Raw genomic sequence first — 17491 nt, 5'->3', positions numbered from 1 at the left:
ATGTGCACCTAAATCTACATGGATGCGTTTGCATTCAATGGCTACCATGGCTTGGTAGCCATGCTCAGCAACAGGTCGTACAAAGTCACTAAAATGGGTCCAAAGAACACGAAGGAGTACCTAGACAGTTACAGTCGCCATTCCAGAAGGTGACAGGCAAACCTTAGTTGAACAAAATATCACGCAAGACAGTACACAGCCAGAAATTTAAGACTTGCACATTTATTTTTTATATGAATGCCTAAATTTATCGGTGTAGTACCTACAATGAAGACTGTCAGAAGATGGGACGATTTACAAGTAAGGCCTTCTGTGGTCTCGCTGTGCCACCTCTTTGCCGTCGGTTCGGTTCAGCTGATAGAGAAGCTTCTTCTCGATTTCCTCGACAGCAGAGAGGGTCAGAACGAGTGTGTCGTGCTTCAACATGCTATGCACGTTGAGTCCTGCGGGAACGAGAATTGACACAATAGTACGAGAAAGTAAAATAATTGCAACAAGAGCAATGCAACATATGCTCTGCAGACCATTGAGCTTCAAAGAAAGCATGACAATTGACAAGAGCTGCCACTGTCAATGAACAGCTGGAAATGGCTTGCTGGTGCATAAAAAGTGAGCAATGTCAGCCAATTCATTGTAGGCTGGGTGTGGAAATGGAGGCCAAAACAGAAAAAAAAAAAAACAAAACGGTTAACTAAAGAAGTATCACTTTTTTGTGCTGCCAGTCGTACACAACACAAGTCTCAAAGTGCTTGGACTTTGCTACGGGTATTTTTAGTGGAGATACCACTAAGGTTACTAAGGTAATATTTACTTGCATAACAAATGCGCTGTGTTTTTCTGAATGCCAATGCTATGTAAGGGGTGAATTAATAATGTGAGGGCATGATGGTGCTCCTGTTTGGATGAGATGTTTAACAGTTTCTGGCAACATTCAGTTACTTTGCCAAAGCATCATTTACTGATCCACTTTAGCCATTTCTTTTTTTGTACGCTTGCAGATGCAGCTAAAGCTAATGTGCGAAGGACAGCTAGCTCAGCAGCTGAAATCAATTATAGTGGCAGGCCACACGTAAAACATGCAGAATGCACAGCAAGTCATTTGTCCTGCAGTCCGCTGCTTCAAAAGAGTCTTCTTCTTCTTTCTGGGATTTTACATGCCAAAACCAGTTCTGATTATGAGGCACGCCGTAGTGGAGGGCTCCGGATTAATTTTGACCACCTGGGGTTCTTTAACGTGCACTACAACACAGGCACACGCGCGTTTTTGCATTTCGCCTCCATCGAAATGCGGCCGCCGTCGCAGTGCTTCTATCCCGCGACCTCGTGCTCTGCAGCGCTACGCCTTAGCTGACTGAGCCACCGTGACGGGTTCCAAAAGAGTCTGATCAGAGCTTTATAATGTTGATATGCAAAGGTGCGCCATTTGGCAAAGCTTCCGTGAGCCGTCAAGCATAACATTAAAATACTATATGATTTATGTACTTGTATCATTGGAATAGTCTTTTTTGCGTGAACTCACAGAAGGCAGCAAGAACTGTAGGTTACTGACAGCACATGTAGAGATAAACTATGCTGTAGGCTACCATGTGGCTGCAAAGTTTTAAAGAAACTAGTATATTTCCATGCAAAGAGAACATCTGTGAAAGCACATGTCAGACATGCAACATGGTTCATTGCCACACCATCACTGTGCACTGCAATTGCCATCGAAGTTGCTCTATTTATGAAAAACAACATGCCACTAAAGCTATCTATGTATACTAGTACATTGAGGCAATGAATGATTCTTTCACTGAGGTCCCTTATGTCTATAATCAATATGTTCCCTAATGCCATATCCTTCAAAGTAATGAGTAGAAGTTCATGCACTACTGAAGACGTAGAAAAAAGTGTAGGTGCCTGTGAATTTAATTTTTTTGGGTTATTTCGATCCTGAGCAAAGGTCCCGGCCGGTGCCCATACATTTCTGTGAGCCAAAACTCATTATTTTAGTCCTGAAATTAGCCTTGTCAGCATGGATGCACCAGACCCCAGTTCTGATCCCAATTGCTTCTTTCTGGGGTTTTACGTGCCAAAACCAGTTCTGATTATGAGGCACGCCGTAGTGGAGGGCTCCAGATTAATTCTGACCACCTGTGGTTCTTTAACGTGCACTACAACACAGGCACGCGCGCGTTTTTGCATTTCGCCTCCATCGAAATGCGGCCGCCACGGTCGATCCCGCGATCTTGTGCTCAGCAGCGCAACGCCTTAGCTGACTGAGCCACCCCGGCAGGTGTGACCCCAATTGCTGCAGCGTCTGTTACGGTAGTGCTAGAGGAAAGTGAATGCATTGAAATCACATTTATAGCAAACCGAAAACACAAATTTTCAGGCAGATTTTGAATTGAAAGTGGCACCTCACAACAGGTGATTACTGTATTTACTCCATTATAATGTGTGCCCTTTCTCAAAAAAAAAAAAAAAAAATTGCTCAAAAATTGCCTGCACATTACAATTTGATACGAAACCGAAACCATGTTCTGCAACAGCCTACTGTGATTACAAAATGGCGGTAGAACAAGTCTTCGCGCAGGATGGCAGGTGCAACAATTTGAGGCTTTAATTACAAAAGCTCAATCAAAAGATAAGCTATCTTACATGGAAGCTAGCAGCAACAGAGTCGCACTGTATGTTTTTAGAGATCCAGAGGCTTTTTTCTTTCTAAATTGACAAAGTGGTTAGTCCAGAAGGGTGACATGCTGTGGTCCATATAGGACAGTGACCAAAAGCTTTTTGAGACTAACAACAATTAAGTGCAAATACATTTTTAATCTGTGAAGGCAAACGTGGCAGGTTTAGCTGAGTTCGCAACTCTGAAAGTAAACGCGGCTTATTTCTGACTGCTCGAATTGGAGGCAGGCTAGATTTCTTGTGCAACTGTGTGTTGCGGTAGCACTGCACAAAATTGTTTGTGATGGGGCTTTCTAACTGCAAGACACAATTCCGCAGGGCCAGCGCCTCGTGAAGTGCAAGATATCTGGAATGCGCTCAATGCCACATAAATGCAGAGAACGAACAGATGCTCACCATAAACGGGCATTATGTTGAAGTGCTTCACTTCATCGCAAATCAGAGCTATGTTTTCAGAGACATAATCCGTGCTGGAAAAGAAAGACAATACATAAACTAATGAATATCACAGAGTCGCAACGTTAAACCTTTGCTGATAAAACTCAAGCTCAAATGAAGTTGGGTGAGGCTCTAGACAAGTAGTACTACACGTAGTAAGCAAAACTGTTTCGGCAGCAGTAAAATTTAAATGTAATCTTCAAAGCAAAGAGGAACACTCTGAAAAATGTTAAAACAAAGCTCTGCTTTTAAGATTGCCTTGGCTGAATCTGTGAGGCACTTTCGAACTTTTATGGGGCACTCTGCTGAGTATGGCCATGATCACCTTGAATAAACACAAACCGGGGATATTTGACTGGCTATGAAAGCGTGCTTTTAACAGGCAAATTTAACATCAAACTGATTATTCTAACTGCATGCAGACATGCCCTGAATTGCAAGCTTCCTTTGATATTCTAGCGGAATTCTGAACGTACACAATTAGCATGGTAGGCTGCTCCCGCTGATAACCTTTGATGATATGTGAAGCTTAGAAGTGGTCGTTTTTTCCAGATTGGACAATTTGCCACAATTATAATTAAAACAGAAAGAATTAAAATAGGAGAACACAGTTCTGCACCTACAATAGAAGCTTAAGAAAAGTGCTAAACTGGCTTTATTGCAATGCACAATTGCCCAAAATATGGCTGCCGGCAGATTGGCCAAACGGTGATTACTCGGAAGCCAGTGGATTGTCCTTGCTTTCGTGGGTTAAACATGATAGGAGGATATGCAGGAACACAAGAACTATGTAATACCTGCAAATTAACGAGTGTTTCAATCTTTTAAGTGCAGTGCGGCCAAGTGTTCTTGTCTCGCCGCCAATGAAAACCCCCTGGCTGATCATTTGTAAAACATCCATAGACTGGTTGTGCCATCTACTGAGAAGTTGATTAAACTAAACTTTTATGGCAGGCTTTGTTTTTACTCGGCAGATGGTGTGACGAAGCGTATCGACAATCGGTGTTGCTCGCGTCTCTCATTTTCCAACATGATGGACCGGCGCTTGGCCCATGCATTTTTTTAAAGCAGAAATTCAAGAACTTCTTATGAAATCTAATTCAGAAGACTTCGATGTTGATTACGAGGTGCCTTCAAGGGGCAGTGGCAGCATTGCCCCAAAAACACTAATTATCCCAACTTTAAGCATTAATTGGCACAAGGCTTAAATTTTCACATTTAAGAATCTGCAATCTGTTCGGCAACATATTGCTAATACATAGCATTTGAATTAGAAGTCTGATAATGTTTTACTTGGACAGAAATTGAATTCATTGCGCTTTAGGAGAACACCCAGCATACCGAAGTTTAAAGGGGCCCTGAACCACTGTTTATCAAAGTGGAGAAATGCATTTGAAGTTAAAATAGCCTATTTCAGAAATTATTTGCTGTAAAAAGTACTTCAATGCGTTCAGCAGAAGCGTGCTTATTGGCAATCAAACACTTCCGTCGCGGTGCTTCCGCTCCTTCTTCAATGCAAAGGGTACAGCGGAGCCGGGCGTGCCCTCAACGCTCCGCCTACTGAACGTCACCATGGATTGCAGTTCAAGTTTGATTTTGGATGTTCATGTAGACGCCACTAGTACTTCCGTTTTTGGCGCCTACGACGCGCCAAACGTAAGCCAAATGCGGTTGTCCTTAGCGAGCCACAGCGCGCTCATCCAGTGGACTCATCGTGGCACCCCACGGTGACCGCAGCATCTACGCCGCTACGCTACGTATCAATCGCACCTACAAGCAACTGTAGTGCGTATGTGCAGTGTTTGCATTGTGCACGACAGGGCCTGAGTGCGTGCCCACGCTCAATGCTCCAGTCTGACCGTGCTAACCTGGTGCGGACCGGCTTTGTCCTTCACCAGATTGACCGATGGATATTAGTCCCATCCAACTTCGCATTTTGAAGCGCTATCAATAAGTCTGCCAAGGCGTCTAACCAGTAGCGGCCAGGAGTGAGCGAGCGCTGTCAAACGTGTGTGTGGCCTGACCTTAAGTTTCGCGTGGTTTGACGCTAGTGGAACGTTCAAAGCTAGTCGAAATTAGCCGAACCCGACTGCTACAACACCGATAAGCAGGGTGGCAAAAGTTTAATTCTTACGCGGGCGGCCGAGCGGGAGCAGACTATAGTCAGCTTCTTCTGGAAGTACATAGTAATTATGATCAAAATTCGAAAGCAGATCTTTGCTTACTTCAGCCGGGTTGTCAAACTTTGTCAATAAATATACACAGTAACAGTCGAAAGAAGCGCACTGATCCAAACACCATTCTTGAGTGATGTCAGCTATTGGTCAATAGCAGCTGCGTTTTCCGGACGCTTTATGACGAAATAAGGCGTCCAGAAGAGAGTGATGAACGTGGCCTCTGTTGAAAAGAGTGTTTGAGAGAAAGGCGACTTCGCGCTTCACTTACGCGTTTCACGCACTGCGCACGACTGCAAAACTTGGCTGAGGTGTTGACAGCAGCGTATGTTATTTGCGGACTATGTTTTTTTCACCAAGCCCGAGGGATGGTTCAGGACTCCTTTAAGCAATGACTCTGCTACCATCTTCTGGGCAATGTACATTGTGGGAAAGTCATCTTGGCACATTTTCAGAAAGCTGATCACGGACCAGAACCATTACATGAGGATTTGAGGCAGCAATAAGAAGGCTGCCTGCCAGCTGGGAAGTCGTGGCTAAAAGGCATTTTTATGAGAGTGGGAAGAGGGAAGCAAGACTTCAAAGCTGAAGTCCCTGCACCATAAACAACTCACTTGTCCACGAACAGCACCGAGGGCCCCCAGAGCCTTTCGTCTACGAGCTTCAGCAGATACTGAAACAGAGGAAAATGCAGCGCACGTGGCTTCAGTTGTTGTATGCATCCCAAGAAGAAAGATGGCTTCATTGTATTTAATGTCCAAATCTCTTGGTTGAAAACACAGATGATCACAAACTGATCCTGGGCAAGTTCTCAACCAGACATTATTAAATATATTTGTTTTAGTCCTCTGCCTGCTTAGTTCTTTTGACGACTTACACGCCACTCATACAAAGCTTTGTTTTCCTGTTTGCGTAGGTGAATACTTTAATAACAGGAATGCTGCATAATGCTTCATTTAGAATATATTTGCCACTATGATAACACCTTTGGCAAATGTTCTGCAGTAAGCTGCCAAACTTGACGCTAACCCTCCCTCTTTACTCATCCATGCTTGGGATTGGCCAGAATGCTAACCATAAGTTGTTGTGGTGGTTCGTGTTACACAAGTATAGGTACACAAAACATGAAGCACTATACCAGTTTACACTGGTACAGAGTTCTTTGAAAATGTTATTTGTACTGGTGGCAAGAAAACGTCAATTATAAGCTGAAAAAAAAAATCAGGGGCAAATTTTAATTGTCTCTTTTTCACTTTTGTAAACAAAAAAGAAACTACCACTCCTTGCATTTTCTCGATAGAAAGCTGCTGCAGAAGCAGCACATGAGTAAAAAAAAGAAAAAAAAAACAGCAACACATAGTTTGCGGTATTGATGAAGTAGCGCACTTGACATAGACACATTCACGCACACATGAAAAAGGACATACACAGGCACTGCGTCTTTCATTGCCTATATATGCTCTTTTTCATGTGTGCATGTTTTCATGTGTGCATTTTGAGTGCGCTGCTTCATGAATATCACGGCTCACCAACTATCCAATCCGTATGTACTAAGCATTTAGTTTAGTTATTTTTCAAGCCAACGTCGGCATGCTTACAACAGCCCATTTTTCCCAACAGTCGTGAAATCTGACTTTCAAGAGGTGTTACACGGCAAACCTTGATGTAAGAATTACCTTGGAGTCATTTGTTGGGATGTCCAAGCTGTCAACTATCTTCAGGTCATCCTGAACAGAGAGAAAAACTAAGCGTCAGAGACTTGTTCCTCACTGCGATAAAAATAACCGAAGCTAGAAACAACAAGACAAGAAAAAAACCAGGTTGTCAAGTGGTTCAGTGGGAGATAATGCAACTGTGCTCACTAGTCCACTGCTGAGGCTCTTTTCAGGTATGCATGTATTCGAGGAAATTTTCGTTATGATTATTTTCTTTTCCTAACAGTCTTCGTTGCTAACATCAGCCTGTAATTGGGGCTGGCCTATATCCTAGGGCTGTCTAAAGAACCCTTGGCTCCCCCCCCAAAAAAAAGGCTGATGTTAAACTCATGGACCACAATCTGTGGCAATGAACAGAAAGCTATAGAAGCAGAGCTTAGGCATTTGTGTTACTGCTCCAACTATTCCGCCAGCATTTGACAGTGCTTTTGGTTTCCTGGAACAGGTTTCCTGGAACAGCGATGGTTTTGCATTTGCCCAAACGCGGAAGAGACTAGAAGAAAAATAAGCCAGATTTAACACTTGGCAGTGTATTCTGTCTTATTTTCCGGTTGTAAATAAGTCGTTTGAGTTTTCTCTTTCCCAGCTCAAGCTAACGTGGATGAGAATGTGGCACTTTTATCAGGAGTGCTCTCAACTTGTGTGTGCTTTGCATCTGTACGTAGCTTCCTCTTCATTTGTCCGAGAAAGTTGTTGTCTGCGAGTAACAGACATGAGTTACGTTTCAATGCAGACTGCTTGATAGGCCACACTCGTTTGACCAAGCAGCTTCTGAGTGCTCGGATCCTCGCAGAAAAAATATTTGGAAGGTTGGTCCTATAAATGGAGCGCGCTGGCTTGAGTGACGTCATTTTCACTGGAAAGGCAAACCCCAGAGAGCCCCGTCTTTCTATTGAGGAAAAGGTGAAAGTCTGAAGGGGCACACTCTGGCGAGTACGACAAACGCTGAGCCACAGAAAGGTGCATTATTTCGGTGCAGAATGATCGCTTTCTGAAGCATACCACATCGTTTAGCACCAGGCACTGTGTTGTTTGTCTGGACGTCTAGTAGCCAAGTGGCGGTGAAAACAGTCCATGCAGTTTACTTCTCTGCTAGTGAGTGGTGCACTCAATGGTGCTAGATTCTTTTTCTGAGCTAACCAGGCATACAAAGATGTGAAGTGTCTTACTCAATGGTGCGAACAAAAAATTCTATGCTTTTGGGTAATTCAGACAAATACAAGGCAAAGTGAAAGTGCAAAGTAAATAGACTGAAAACATTGCTCACTGTAGAGCAACCTTAATTAACCAAGAACTGGTCAAAGTGGGTGTAGAAAGTTTGAGATGTAGAACCATGCTTTTCTGAAGAAAATGTAGTTGACATAATAAGTGCTACTGCTGTTTTTATCCTTGTCGTCTATTTACTTGCAACATTCTTCAGTATAGAAGCTCTTTTGGCACAGACTTTTGGCAACATCAAAGGGCCCGAGACCTGTTGGGGATCTACATAACCCTACAACAGCCAATACATCATTTTTGATTATGGTAGCCGAGTTTGATACCTTAAATTATTATTTAATCATGGGAAACTTAGGGCACAGCCCACAGTAGCATTTCTGATAAGCTGGAGCGAGTTCCCAGTTTTCGATAGTTTATTAAACCAGTTACTAATCAATTAGCGCATAAATTTTTCACTCAAATATTATTTAAAATCTTTTTAGTATGAATGTACTCTCCAAAGCCAGATGTAAATGGGAACAAGTTGTCTTAATTTTCCTTGATGCAAAATGTGTTAGGACTGTGACCATGCTTAGTGGTCATAGTGAGGCCAAATTTGCAGTATAGTATTTGAATAACACAAGAATTTATCTTTACAGAAACCATACCGACAAACTGAACAACCCAACCTCACAAAAGCGTAGGAAAATTGAAAAAAAAAAAAAAAGTTTTATTAAGAAAAACTGGCTTCAGAGGTTGGAAGCACTGGTTCTTGGTGTCAGCATGTGACCATGTGGTATAGTGGGTTCCCTTTTAATGTGATAGCATTAAGGGCCCCGTGTCGCAGAAAATCCAGCGTCAGCGTGTGATGTCGGCATCTGTGGCGGAGAAAATCATCCCGAACCACCCCAACCGCGCAGGCCCTCCACAAGGTGCAAGGTGTTGGTGAACAAAAATTTAATTTCTCACAGTGAAATCCGTCAGAAAGACAGTAAAGTACGACTTAACCACAACCTACAGACATGGTGGCGTCGGATAGTATTTTGAAAGTATGAGAAAACATAATTCTGTTACGAAATACAAACCCCTTTTCCAGCATTTCTATGACCTACAGCCGCGCGTTCAGGTAGTTGTGAAAATGATATCCATATGGCGCTCGCATCCTCGGCAGGTCACATTGGGACTTCGCCTGCCTAATGCGTTTTGGACACGCGCGCATCGGGGCAATAGCCAATAGCAAACAATTAACAAAAATAATAAAAAAGGTGCTAGAACCTTCACATTTTAATGTAAGACGACTTATATTGCCCCTGGAAAAACACCTTCCCAGCAATGTCTTTCTGTTTAAAAGTGAAGCCGACTTTAATGGTATCGGTGTAATCTTGGTCTTTGTAAGCTGGCTTTCCCACATTGTGTTGCAGTGGGAAAGCCAGCTTACAATGGGGCCTGATAACGGGGCTCGAACGGGACCCGATAAAGCTATCGCGTTCCACTCTTAAAAGCGAAGCTTAAGCGCCCTCCAATTTTTTACAGCGGAGCTGTCATACGCTAGTTTCCAGCTGGTCTCTGTGGGCGTAGACCGAGCGCATAGACCAAAACCGCCGTAGCCTCGATACAAACCAAAAGCGTATCGCCGGTGTGCCCCAGCTGCGTTTACTAGCCAATGGGTGTGTCTCTTTGGCTGGTGACATCATGCACTGCATAGGCACATTATGTCAGTTGCATTCCGGCTGTGTAATGGGTAGGCCGTGCACTGTGTGGACCGAAGAAGGACAGCATGAGCACAAGCGAGAATAGGCGCAAAGGGTGCGGGAGGCGTTAGCAGCCTCCCGCCGCCTTCGCATCCATTGCCGCTCAGGCATCATTACAAAACCCATGGCCATCTACCATAGCGACTACAAAACTATAGTCACCTTAGTGACAAAATAATAAAGATGGTAGAAAATGACAATTTATGTGGTACGTGTCTTTATTTAAATCAATATAGCTCATCACCATATATACAGCTCCGCTGGTCATCCACCTTCACAGAGTTTTTTCAATGTTTTCCCCAATTTTTCACATCAGGCATATTTTGCAAGTCGCTGGATAGGCTCTTTCTGAGTATGCTAGCCATAAAATAGTTTACATTCTCGTATCTGACGTTCCTGTAGAGATTTGTCACACGGAGTCTACATTCCGTAAACTTGACAAGAGTCACTGAAGAATTGAAAATTCCTAACCCGTTCTGCAGATGAACACTTTTCATGATCCTGAAGATAAAAAGAAAATCAAGCGAATGTAAATTGTGATAGCACAGAAGTAACTGGTGCCTGAAGAAATTAAACAGCATTCTGAAACACATCATGTTTTCGACTTGGCCTATACTCTTTCCCCTAAACAAAATTTTGATGTCTTCTAAGTTTTTGCTCTGATGCGCAGATATAAATTCACTCACTGCTGTCAGTTCTTGATGTGGTCAAGCACAAATATTACCAGAAAAATATGAGGGGATGCTAAACAGGCAAAAATTAGCCAACCTACCTGCGCAAACTTGACAGAAAGTGCACTGGTGAGACCTTGGACACGCCGGAAGAATGGCAGCATGTAGTAGAATGTCCTAGGTCCACGAGGTCCATGACATATGCCACCTGCAACCCAAATTCCGAGTATCCATTTTTAATGCAAGTTTGATGCCGCATACCGTATGTACTCATGTAATGGCCGCAACCAGAACTTTGTAAAAAAAAAAATCCCCCCAAAAATGTATATAAAAATTACCCGTGTATAAGCCGCACCCTTGATTTTTGAGAAGGTTGGCAGTGTTATCTGTTGTGTGGTGCGAGAATTCCAAAACTTTTTTTTTTTCAATCAGTGGCAAAACAAAGCAGCCATGCCAAGTTTTCGGTGCCTCCAGGTAGGAAAAGCACAGGCTCTGAGATTTAGCGGCTGCCTCCTAGACAGGGCTGTCGCTGGTCTGTGGGGCGTCACTATTTATTCCTGCCGGCAGGTGACACGCTATGGGAATAGCCAAGAATAGCCAGAGCCAGTACAAGCAAGTACTGTAGTTCAATAAAGGCAAACCGGTGTAACGAGTATTGAAACCGGTGCCATCCTTATAATTCAATCGAACTGGATATGCCTTGCTAACTCACCAGCTACAATTTGTAAACTGCAATAGTGCTGTAAATTAATTAGTGAACTTTCACTTAATTTGTTAATTTTTGTTAACCAGTCAATTATCCATTTCAATTAATTGGGCAACTAATGTCTGAGTCTTCAAGTAATCCAGTTAAATGATTAGAATTGTGCTATCTGCAACGGGCGATTTCTTGAAATTCTGTATAAGTATAAGAAAAAAAAAAACCTGGTATGACTTAGCAGGGTGGCTGATTGGGCCAGTTGGTGATCCGTTATCGCGAGTATACAGTGCGAAAGTTAAACAAGGTTGCAGACAAGACAAGGACAAGCACTTGTCCTTCTCTAGGTTCTTGTGTAACCTCTGTGCTGTATAACTGTTGGTAGCCTTTTATGGTGCTTGAAGAAGCTCGCGAAGAAGTCGATTTGATGGACAGGGCAAATGGTCAACACTTGCCTCCTTTCCACAGGGGTGACCGGATGCTGCCATGCCGTGCTCGGCCAGTGCCCTTTTGTGGCCATGGCTTCCGGCCACCGCCTCTGCGTTCGGCACGAGACTCGGTTGTAGTCCAGTCCTGCAAGGCACGCCACCAATAGCCATGCTAAACTACAGCAGGTAAACAGTGCCACATAGACTTGTAATTGCTTAAGCTTACTTTCCAATCGCTTGCAACTTCACACTGCAGATATATTTGACATGGCGACAAGTGGCTCATGCCTTGTGCTGTTCACAGTATGAACCCATAACCAACTAGCCTAATAAAGGAGCACTGGCGTTATATATTTTGACTTTTCATTTTCTTTGCGCTAAATGAAAGTCCTATACTTCTAAACCCCTTCCAAAAAAAATACCTGCAAGCCTTAGATGGCCCCAGATAATTTAATACAGTCGAACCCGGATATATCGAACCTACATATAATGAATTGTTGTGTGTAACGAACTGCAGTAGAGCCGAGTACCAATAATTCGGACTCCACGGGGAACGTAAATAAGTCCGAACTATCGAATGTCCGAAAAAACAAATGTGCTGAAAAAAGACAATTTTATTTACATTTTAATGCCCCTGTGCAAGGAAGAAGTGGTCGATTCGTTGCTGCAAACACTTCCGCTTACGTGCAACCAAGTACCGCCTATATTTCTGCTGGTTTTCTGTTGTCGCTGTACGCTGATGCAAGGACTGCAAAGGCTCGAGTCAGATCCGCATGGCACATCATCATCTGAGTTAGAGTCGCTCTTTGACGGTGGCAGAACTTGCTCAATTAAATTCGTCATCGTTCAGTTTGGCACACAACACCGCGCTGTCGACGTCTGCAAAGTCTTCAAATGTAACGGCGGCAGGAATCGGCACACCGCAGCCTAGCAGGTCATCAATGATGTCTGCATTTGAGCTCGCTGTGGTAGGCGGCAGTTCAGGCTCTTCAGTAGCGGAGTCGGGGTCATTCGGACTGCGACTCAAGGCTCATTCGGAGTCAGACTGCGAGGGGACCGTTGATGCCATTTGACGCGGCCCATCGATAACTTCACGAGAAAGACGTCTTGGAGCCAGCAAGAGTGCTGTCTGGAACGCCAACTAAACAAACAGAATGGCGAGAGCGGGCCATGCGCTGGGACAAAGTAGCTGGGATGCCGGAATAGGATGTGATGATTGTGATGTTGATGAAACCTCCCAATTCAGGCGGAGCCTCCAAGATCAGCGTTTGTAATTTAATCTGAGGCGTAGTGCTGCGACCGAGACAAAGCCTCAGGGATTACCGTTTTGTGTGTAATCTCTAAGGCCATACTTCATGTCTCATCGAGGTTGCCAGAGGAGATAATGGTGGCAGAATCCATGTGTGCTACAGTCACGGACGGAGTCCGGATAATCGAGTGTAGAGCTGGCGGCTGTCCGAAATATCGGTAGTCTTTACACATTAAATCTACGGTCCCATTAGCAGTGCCGCGAAGCTGTCCGAATTACCGAGCATGTCCGGGTTATCAGTGTCCGATTTATCGGTCGGCGCCTGTATAATCCCCTTGAAAATTTTTGTATTCAGATTCGATATATCCAGATTCGACTGCGTACTAATAGCTTTTCTACAGCCAGTTCTGGTTTAGTTGCTACTGTGTCGTGATGTCATGACGCAGAAAGTGGTTATGACGCACTAGAAATGAAACTAAAACTGGCTGTAGAAAGGCTGTTACATTAAATTATTTAGGGAGGTCTAAGGCTTGCAAGGATTTCTTTCAGTGGCTTAGAGGGCCCCCGCACCTTCACTTATCACAAAAAATGAAGAGTCAAAAATATCACGTCAGAACACCTTTAAACACTTGATGCATAAAACAGCAGCCAAATGTGCAAATGCTGCATCGTTAAGGCTGCCTGACAAAGAACTAGACTTTGTCAAATTGAACTTCGTGCAAACAGTGCATGGCACAATGCAATACTGATGCAGTAGATGACACATGCGTATCTGCACACATATCTACTAGACCGTTTTATTTTTTTTTTCCTGTTTTTCTTCTGCAATGTACTGCACATTTAAGTGTGTCTACCTCGTTTCTTCAAGTGTCGTCTTTTCTGCCGGGTAGCTTCAAGTCAAGATTGTTACAGTTAGCACCATGTATTTTTGACCTAGCTTAAGTTTACAGCGTATAAATTTAACACAGCCGTGCAAGTTATGCTTGAAACGGCTCGAGCAGGTGATGTCTCCTGCACTGACCTGATACTGAAGCGGCCAGACACTTCACGTGTCTTGTGGTAATGCAACCTTGGAAGGAAGCCCAAACATTGCGATCAGATTGGCCCACTTTACGATATGATTCTGCAGTTATGCGATAATACTCTGAACCAATGAATTATTTCATTACACAAGCACTCAGATAGAAGCCCAACTACACTTTGCACTTGGCTGCTGCCTTTCTTTTTGGTTAATAAGAACTGAATAATGCTTTCTGCAGAAGCCAGGACTGAGAGCGTTTAGCAGAACAGCTGAAAAGACACGTACCACTTTCTGGTATATTTGCTGCCAGTTTATGTTCCAGTGCAGCGTGTCAATCCTGCAAGAACCCATAAACATATTGTAACCAGAAAAAATAAAAAATAAATAAAGACGTCGACGTCACTTGCTCGCACTGTAGTTAGGATGACTGCGAGGAATTCGTACTACATGCACAATTAATCCGCTCAGAGGTCTTTTGCACCCCTGGGAGCAAAATTAGGACGGCATCACGCTTTAGAACCATTAGTGTACGAGTGTAGGTTGATCACGTGGCCTTTATACAACTTGTCCTCAGTGTAATAACATGACTTGATGCAGTGAAATGCTTCCTTCTTTTCCAGCATCATTGCCCACGACAATAACAAAATACAGGGACCAGGTCGTGCTGAAACAAAGATGGTCACACTGTGCCCATATCCACTAACGAAGCGTTCTTTTAAGGGGGCTTGATCATTCATGGCATCAAGTGCATGTTGCATCAATATGCTCAGGAGCATTCCAAGGTTGGGTTATTATTAAATGCATTATTATGCATTTATGCAATCATAAATGCATTATTATGATTATTTTTTACAATTTTAGCGTATAACAAATATATGCTCATAATGAATATCGAATAATATCACACGTACAATGCTTTGCTTTTCGACAGTGACTGGTTTTCACCTAATTCTCACTGTTTTAGATTTTTTCACTCGGCACGTATCCGAAAGTCCCCGAAAGTCGTGGATTCTGTTGCGAAAAAGTCTTATCTAATCGCGTTGCATGCCCGATGCGAATGCTATTGTACTATACCCACGAAATGAAACGTATCAATTTAGGAAGAAGTAATGCGCATACTTTCATTGCCGCTGTCTCCAGTTCATGCGACATTCACATGATTTCAGCTCATGCACTTACATTAGAGTCCGCATCATGTTTAGTGACCAGACTCGTAGTGACACGACATGGCACTCTTGAGTAATTGCACATATGGTGTGCTGTACTTCAAAGTTTTCCGATCGTGTTTTATTCTGCAAGTATATAGTACATTTTAGAATGTTGGAGCAAATGGAGAGATTATTTTGGAATTTGCTGTGATTCATACATAAACTGAGGATGCACTCGACCCAAGGTGTAGATTTTGCCAACTGACAACTGTGCTTGTACTTTGAGCGTTGCTTGTCTTCTGGGCACAACTTCACCTAATGAAGTGTTCAAATGCTAAGCCAGGCTTCTGGTGGTGCGATACTTCAACACCACTACAATGTGACAACGAAGGTATTTTCGAGCTGGATGCGACTTCGTTATAGCGACGTATCATGACTGTAGACAAGCTCAAGAACAGGCTTCCGTTGCTCCATAACAAAGAGAAGAGTAAAGAAAGAAAACAGCACTAAGACAATAAGTATTCAAAAACAACAAAACAAGCACATGACTGATTGCATGGGATTAATGCCCCAAAGCAACAGCTGAGTTATGAAGGGGATTGTAGCAGAGGGCTATGGATACATTTTGACCATTTGGGTTTTTTTTACATGCTGCACTTAAATTTAAGTAAACGAGTGTTTTTTGCTCCCATCAACACACAGCCACAGCAGTCGGAAATTGAAACAGCGATGACGTGTTCATTGGCACAATGCCATGGCCACTGATCCATGACAGTGAATAACAAAACAAGCACCTACCTGGGAAACACTCCAAAGACTTTTGGGTGAAGAGGAATCAGGCCCAGCTTCTCTGATTCTATGGTGTCCAAGTTTTCAACCCATGCTTCCCTGTTCGGTGTGAACTTGGACGGGTGGGCAAGCTCTCGCTTAATCACAAGCGGCAACGGCGGCCTCGATGGGGTAGTGTGTGCTAGCAATACAGACACAAACAGAGTATCATTAAAAAGCCAGCCAGCGACAATGTTGTGTATGTTTACACAAAGTGTGTCTGCATGTATTTGCAGTAATGGCACAGGTCAAGCCGTGTATTTCTCCCAGCAATAGTCGTGTTTTTTTTAAAAAGCAACTGTCTAAGTGTCACTGCTTGATTTACAAGCTCCCGTCCTTTAGAAAGTGCCCCACGTGAAAATAACGCACCAGTTATTGGATTATTTTCCAGCCATTGACACTCGATATTCACTGGTTTCAATTACACCCCTAGGTTCCCGATAAATACTTTCACCAATGGCAATATCAACATGACATTTTCCGCTTGCCTAATCTAGCACATTGAGACAACATATATTATAAGTTGGTAAGGCTCTTCTACAAGATATAGGCAAGACTGTGGGAATCTCGTAGGGCGCATTCACTATCTCGGTCAGAAGCGCTCTGCACTAGAGTGGTGGTGTTTCTAGTTAGTCGACGGCAAGGAAATGGCCACCGAAGCGAACACGACCACGAACCTAAATTCAATCTCGTCATAAGCCATTCTCATCAGTGAGCCAAGCCCAATAATAGCATAGCGTTAATGCTCTCCCAGTTGTGCTAACTGCCATGTAACTTCACATTAAGGAAAATGTGGTAGTCAAAGCAAGCGACCCAAGAGGTCAAGGCCAAGAGCAAGAATAACGAAGATACAACAAATCCTATCATCGGCGATTGTGCTACATCTGAATCCTCACGCTCTCTCGATAAAAGTTTCGAAGCTCAGCAAAGAGAGGCTTAAGTAGGTAGAAAAGGCAGGATGAGTTCCATGATATGTAACCAATGCTGCAGCCTACGCGCAACTAGCCTCTTCTGAGCTTTTTAAAAGCCCCTTGAACCACTTACCTACGCCGTCAGCTGCTGGAAGGGCTACTTCTCCTGCCGCGGACAATGAAGTCTGGCTGCATAATCTCTGACACAAGACACTTGGAGTACCAGAATTCTGAAATACAACATGAAAATATATTCTCGCAAAGCACGAACAACCTATTCGTGCTTCAGAGGGTTTGTACTACACCAACAGTTGGCTTCTTCGGCAGTTAGAACACACCCTTCGAATTATATGACAGGGACGAATAATCTGACATAAACACCGCTATTACATTACATTGTGCATGTCATCAAGAGATAATATAAAGCGAATGACAGAAAATAAACTTACTTTAACCAGTCGAAAACTCACGAGGACGCATCGCATGGCGGCCGCCATCATGCGCCAATTGGCTACGGATTGCTTTGCATTGGACTGTGCAACGGCTACGTTTGTTTGCGGTTTCGGTTTTTCATTTATATTGAGCTGCAG

At 43.5% G+C, this 17491-nt stretch overlaps 1 protein-coding gene across 1 annotated transcript; it reads right to left on the bottom strand.

Moving 5' to 3' along the window:
- Nucleotides 1–202: 202 nt before the first annotated feature.
- On the bottom strand, nt 203–17459 carry LOC119457741 (39S ribosomal protein L4, mitochondrial). The gene is made up of 10 exons (XM_037719391.2): nt 17351–17459; nt 17035–17131; nt 15961–16132; nt 14300–14351; nt 11772–11889; nt 10721–10827; nt 6962–7012; nt 5900–5958; nt 3070–3143; nt 203–443 (listed from the first exon to the last, which is right to left on the bottom strand). Exons 1-10 carry the CDS (start codon nt 17399–17401, stop codon nt 295–297), a joined length of 930 nt encoding a protein of 309 aa, XP_037575319.1. The 5' UTR covers nt 17402–17459; the 3' UTR covers nt 203–294.
- Nucleotides 17460–17491: the final 32 nt, after the last annotated feature.

Source organism: Dermacentor silvarum, chromosome 7 (genome assembly GCF_013339745.2).
Source record: "Dermacentor silvarum isolate Dsil-2018 chromosome 7, BIME_Dsil_1.4, whole genome shotgun sequence".
Classification (NCBI taxonomy): domain Eukaryota; kingdom Metazoa; phylum Arthropoda; class Arachnida; order Ixodida; family Ixodidae; genus Dermacentor; species Dermacentor silvarum.
Note: the sequence above shows the minus strand (reverse complement) of the source record. Positions and strands in the feature narration are given on the sequence as shown.

Bases quoted from the DNA above. Each gene is read 5' to 3' on its own strand.
- LOC119457741 (XM_037719391.2), bottom strand. From the start codon at position 17,401: ATGATGGCGGCCGCCATGCGATGCGTCCTCGTGAGTTTTCGACTGGTT. The intron at 17,132-17,350 runs GTAAGTTTATTT...GTTGTATTTCAG, and splicing joins TGAGTTTTCGACTGGTTAAA to AATTCTGGTACTCCAAGTGT. The intron at 11,890-14,299 runs GTACGTGTCTTT...CGTGCCTTGCAG, and splicing joins AGCAAATATACCAGAAAGTG to GACTGGACTACAACCGAGTC.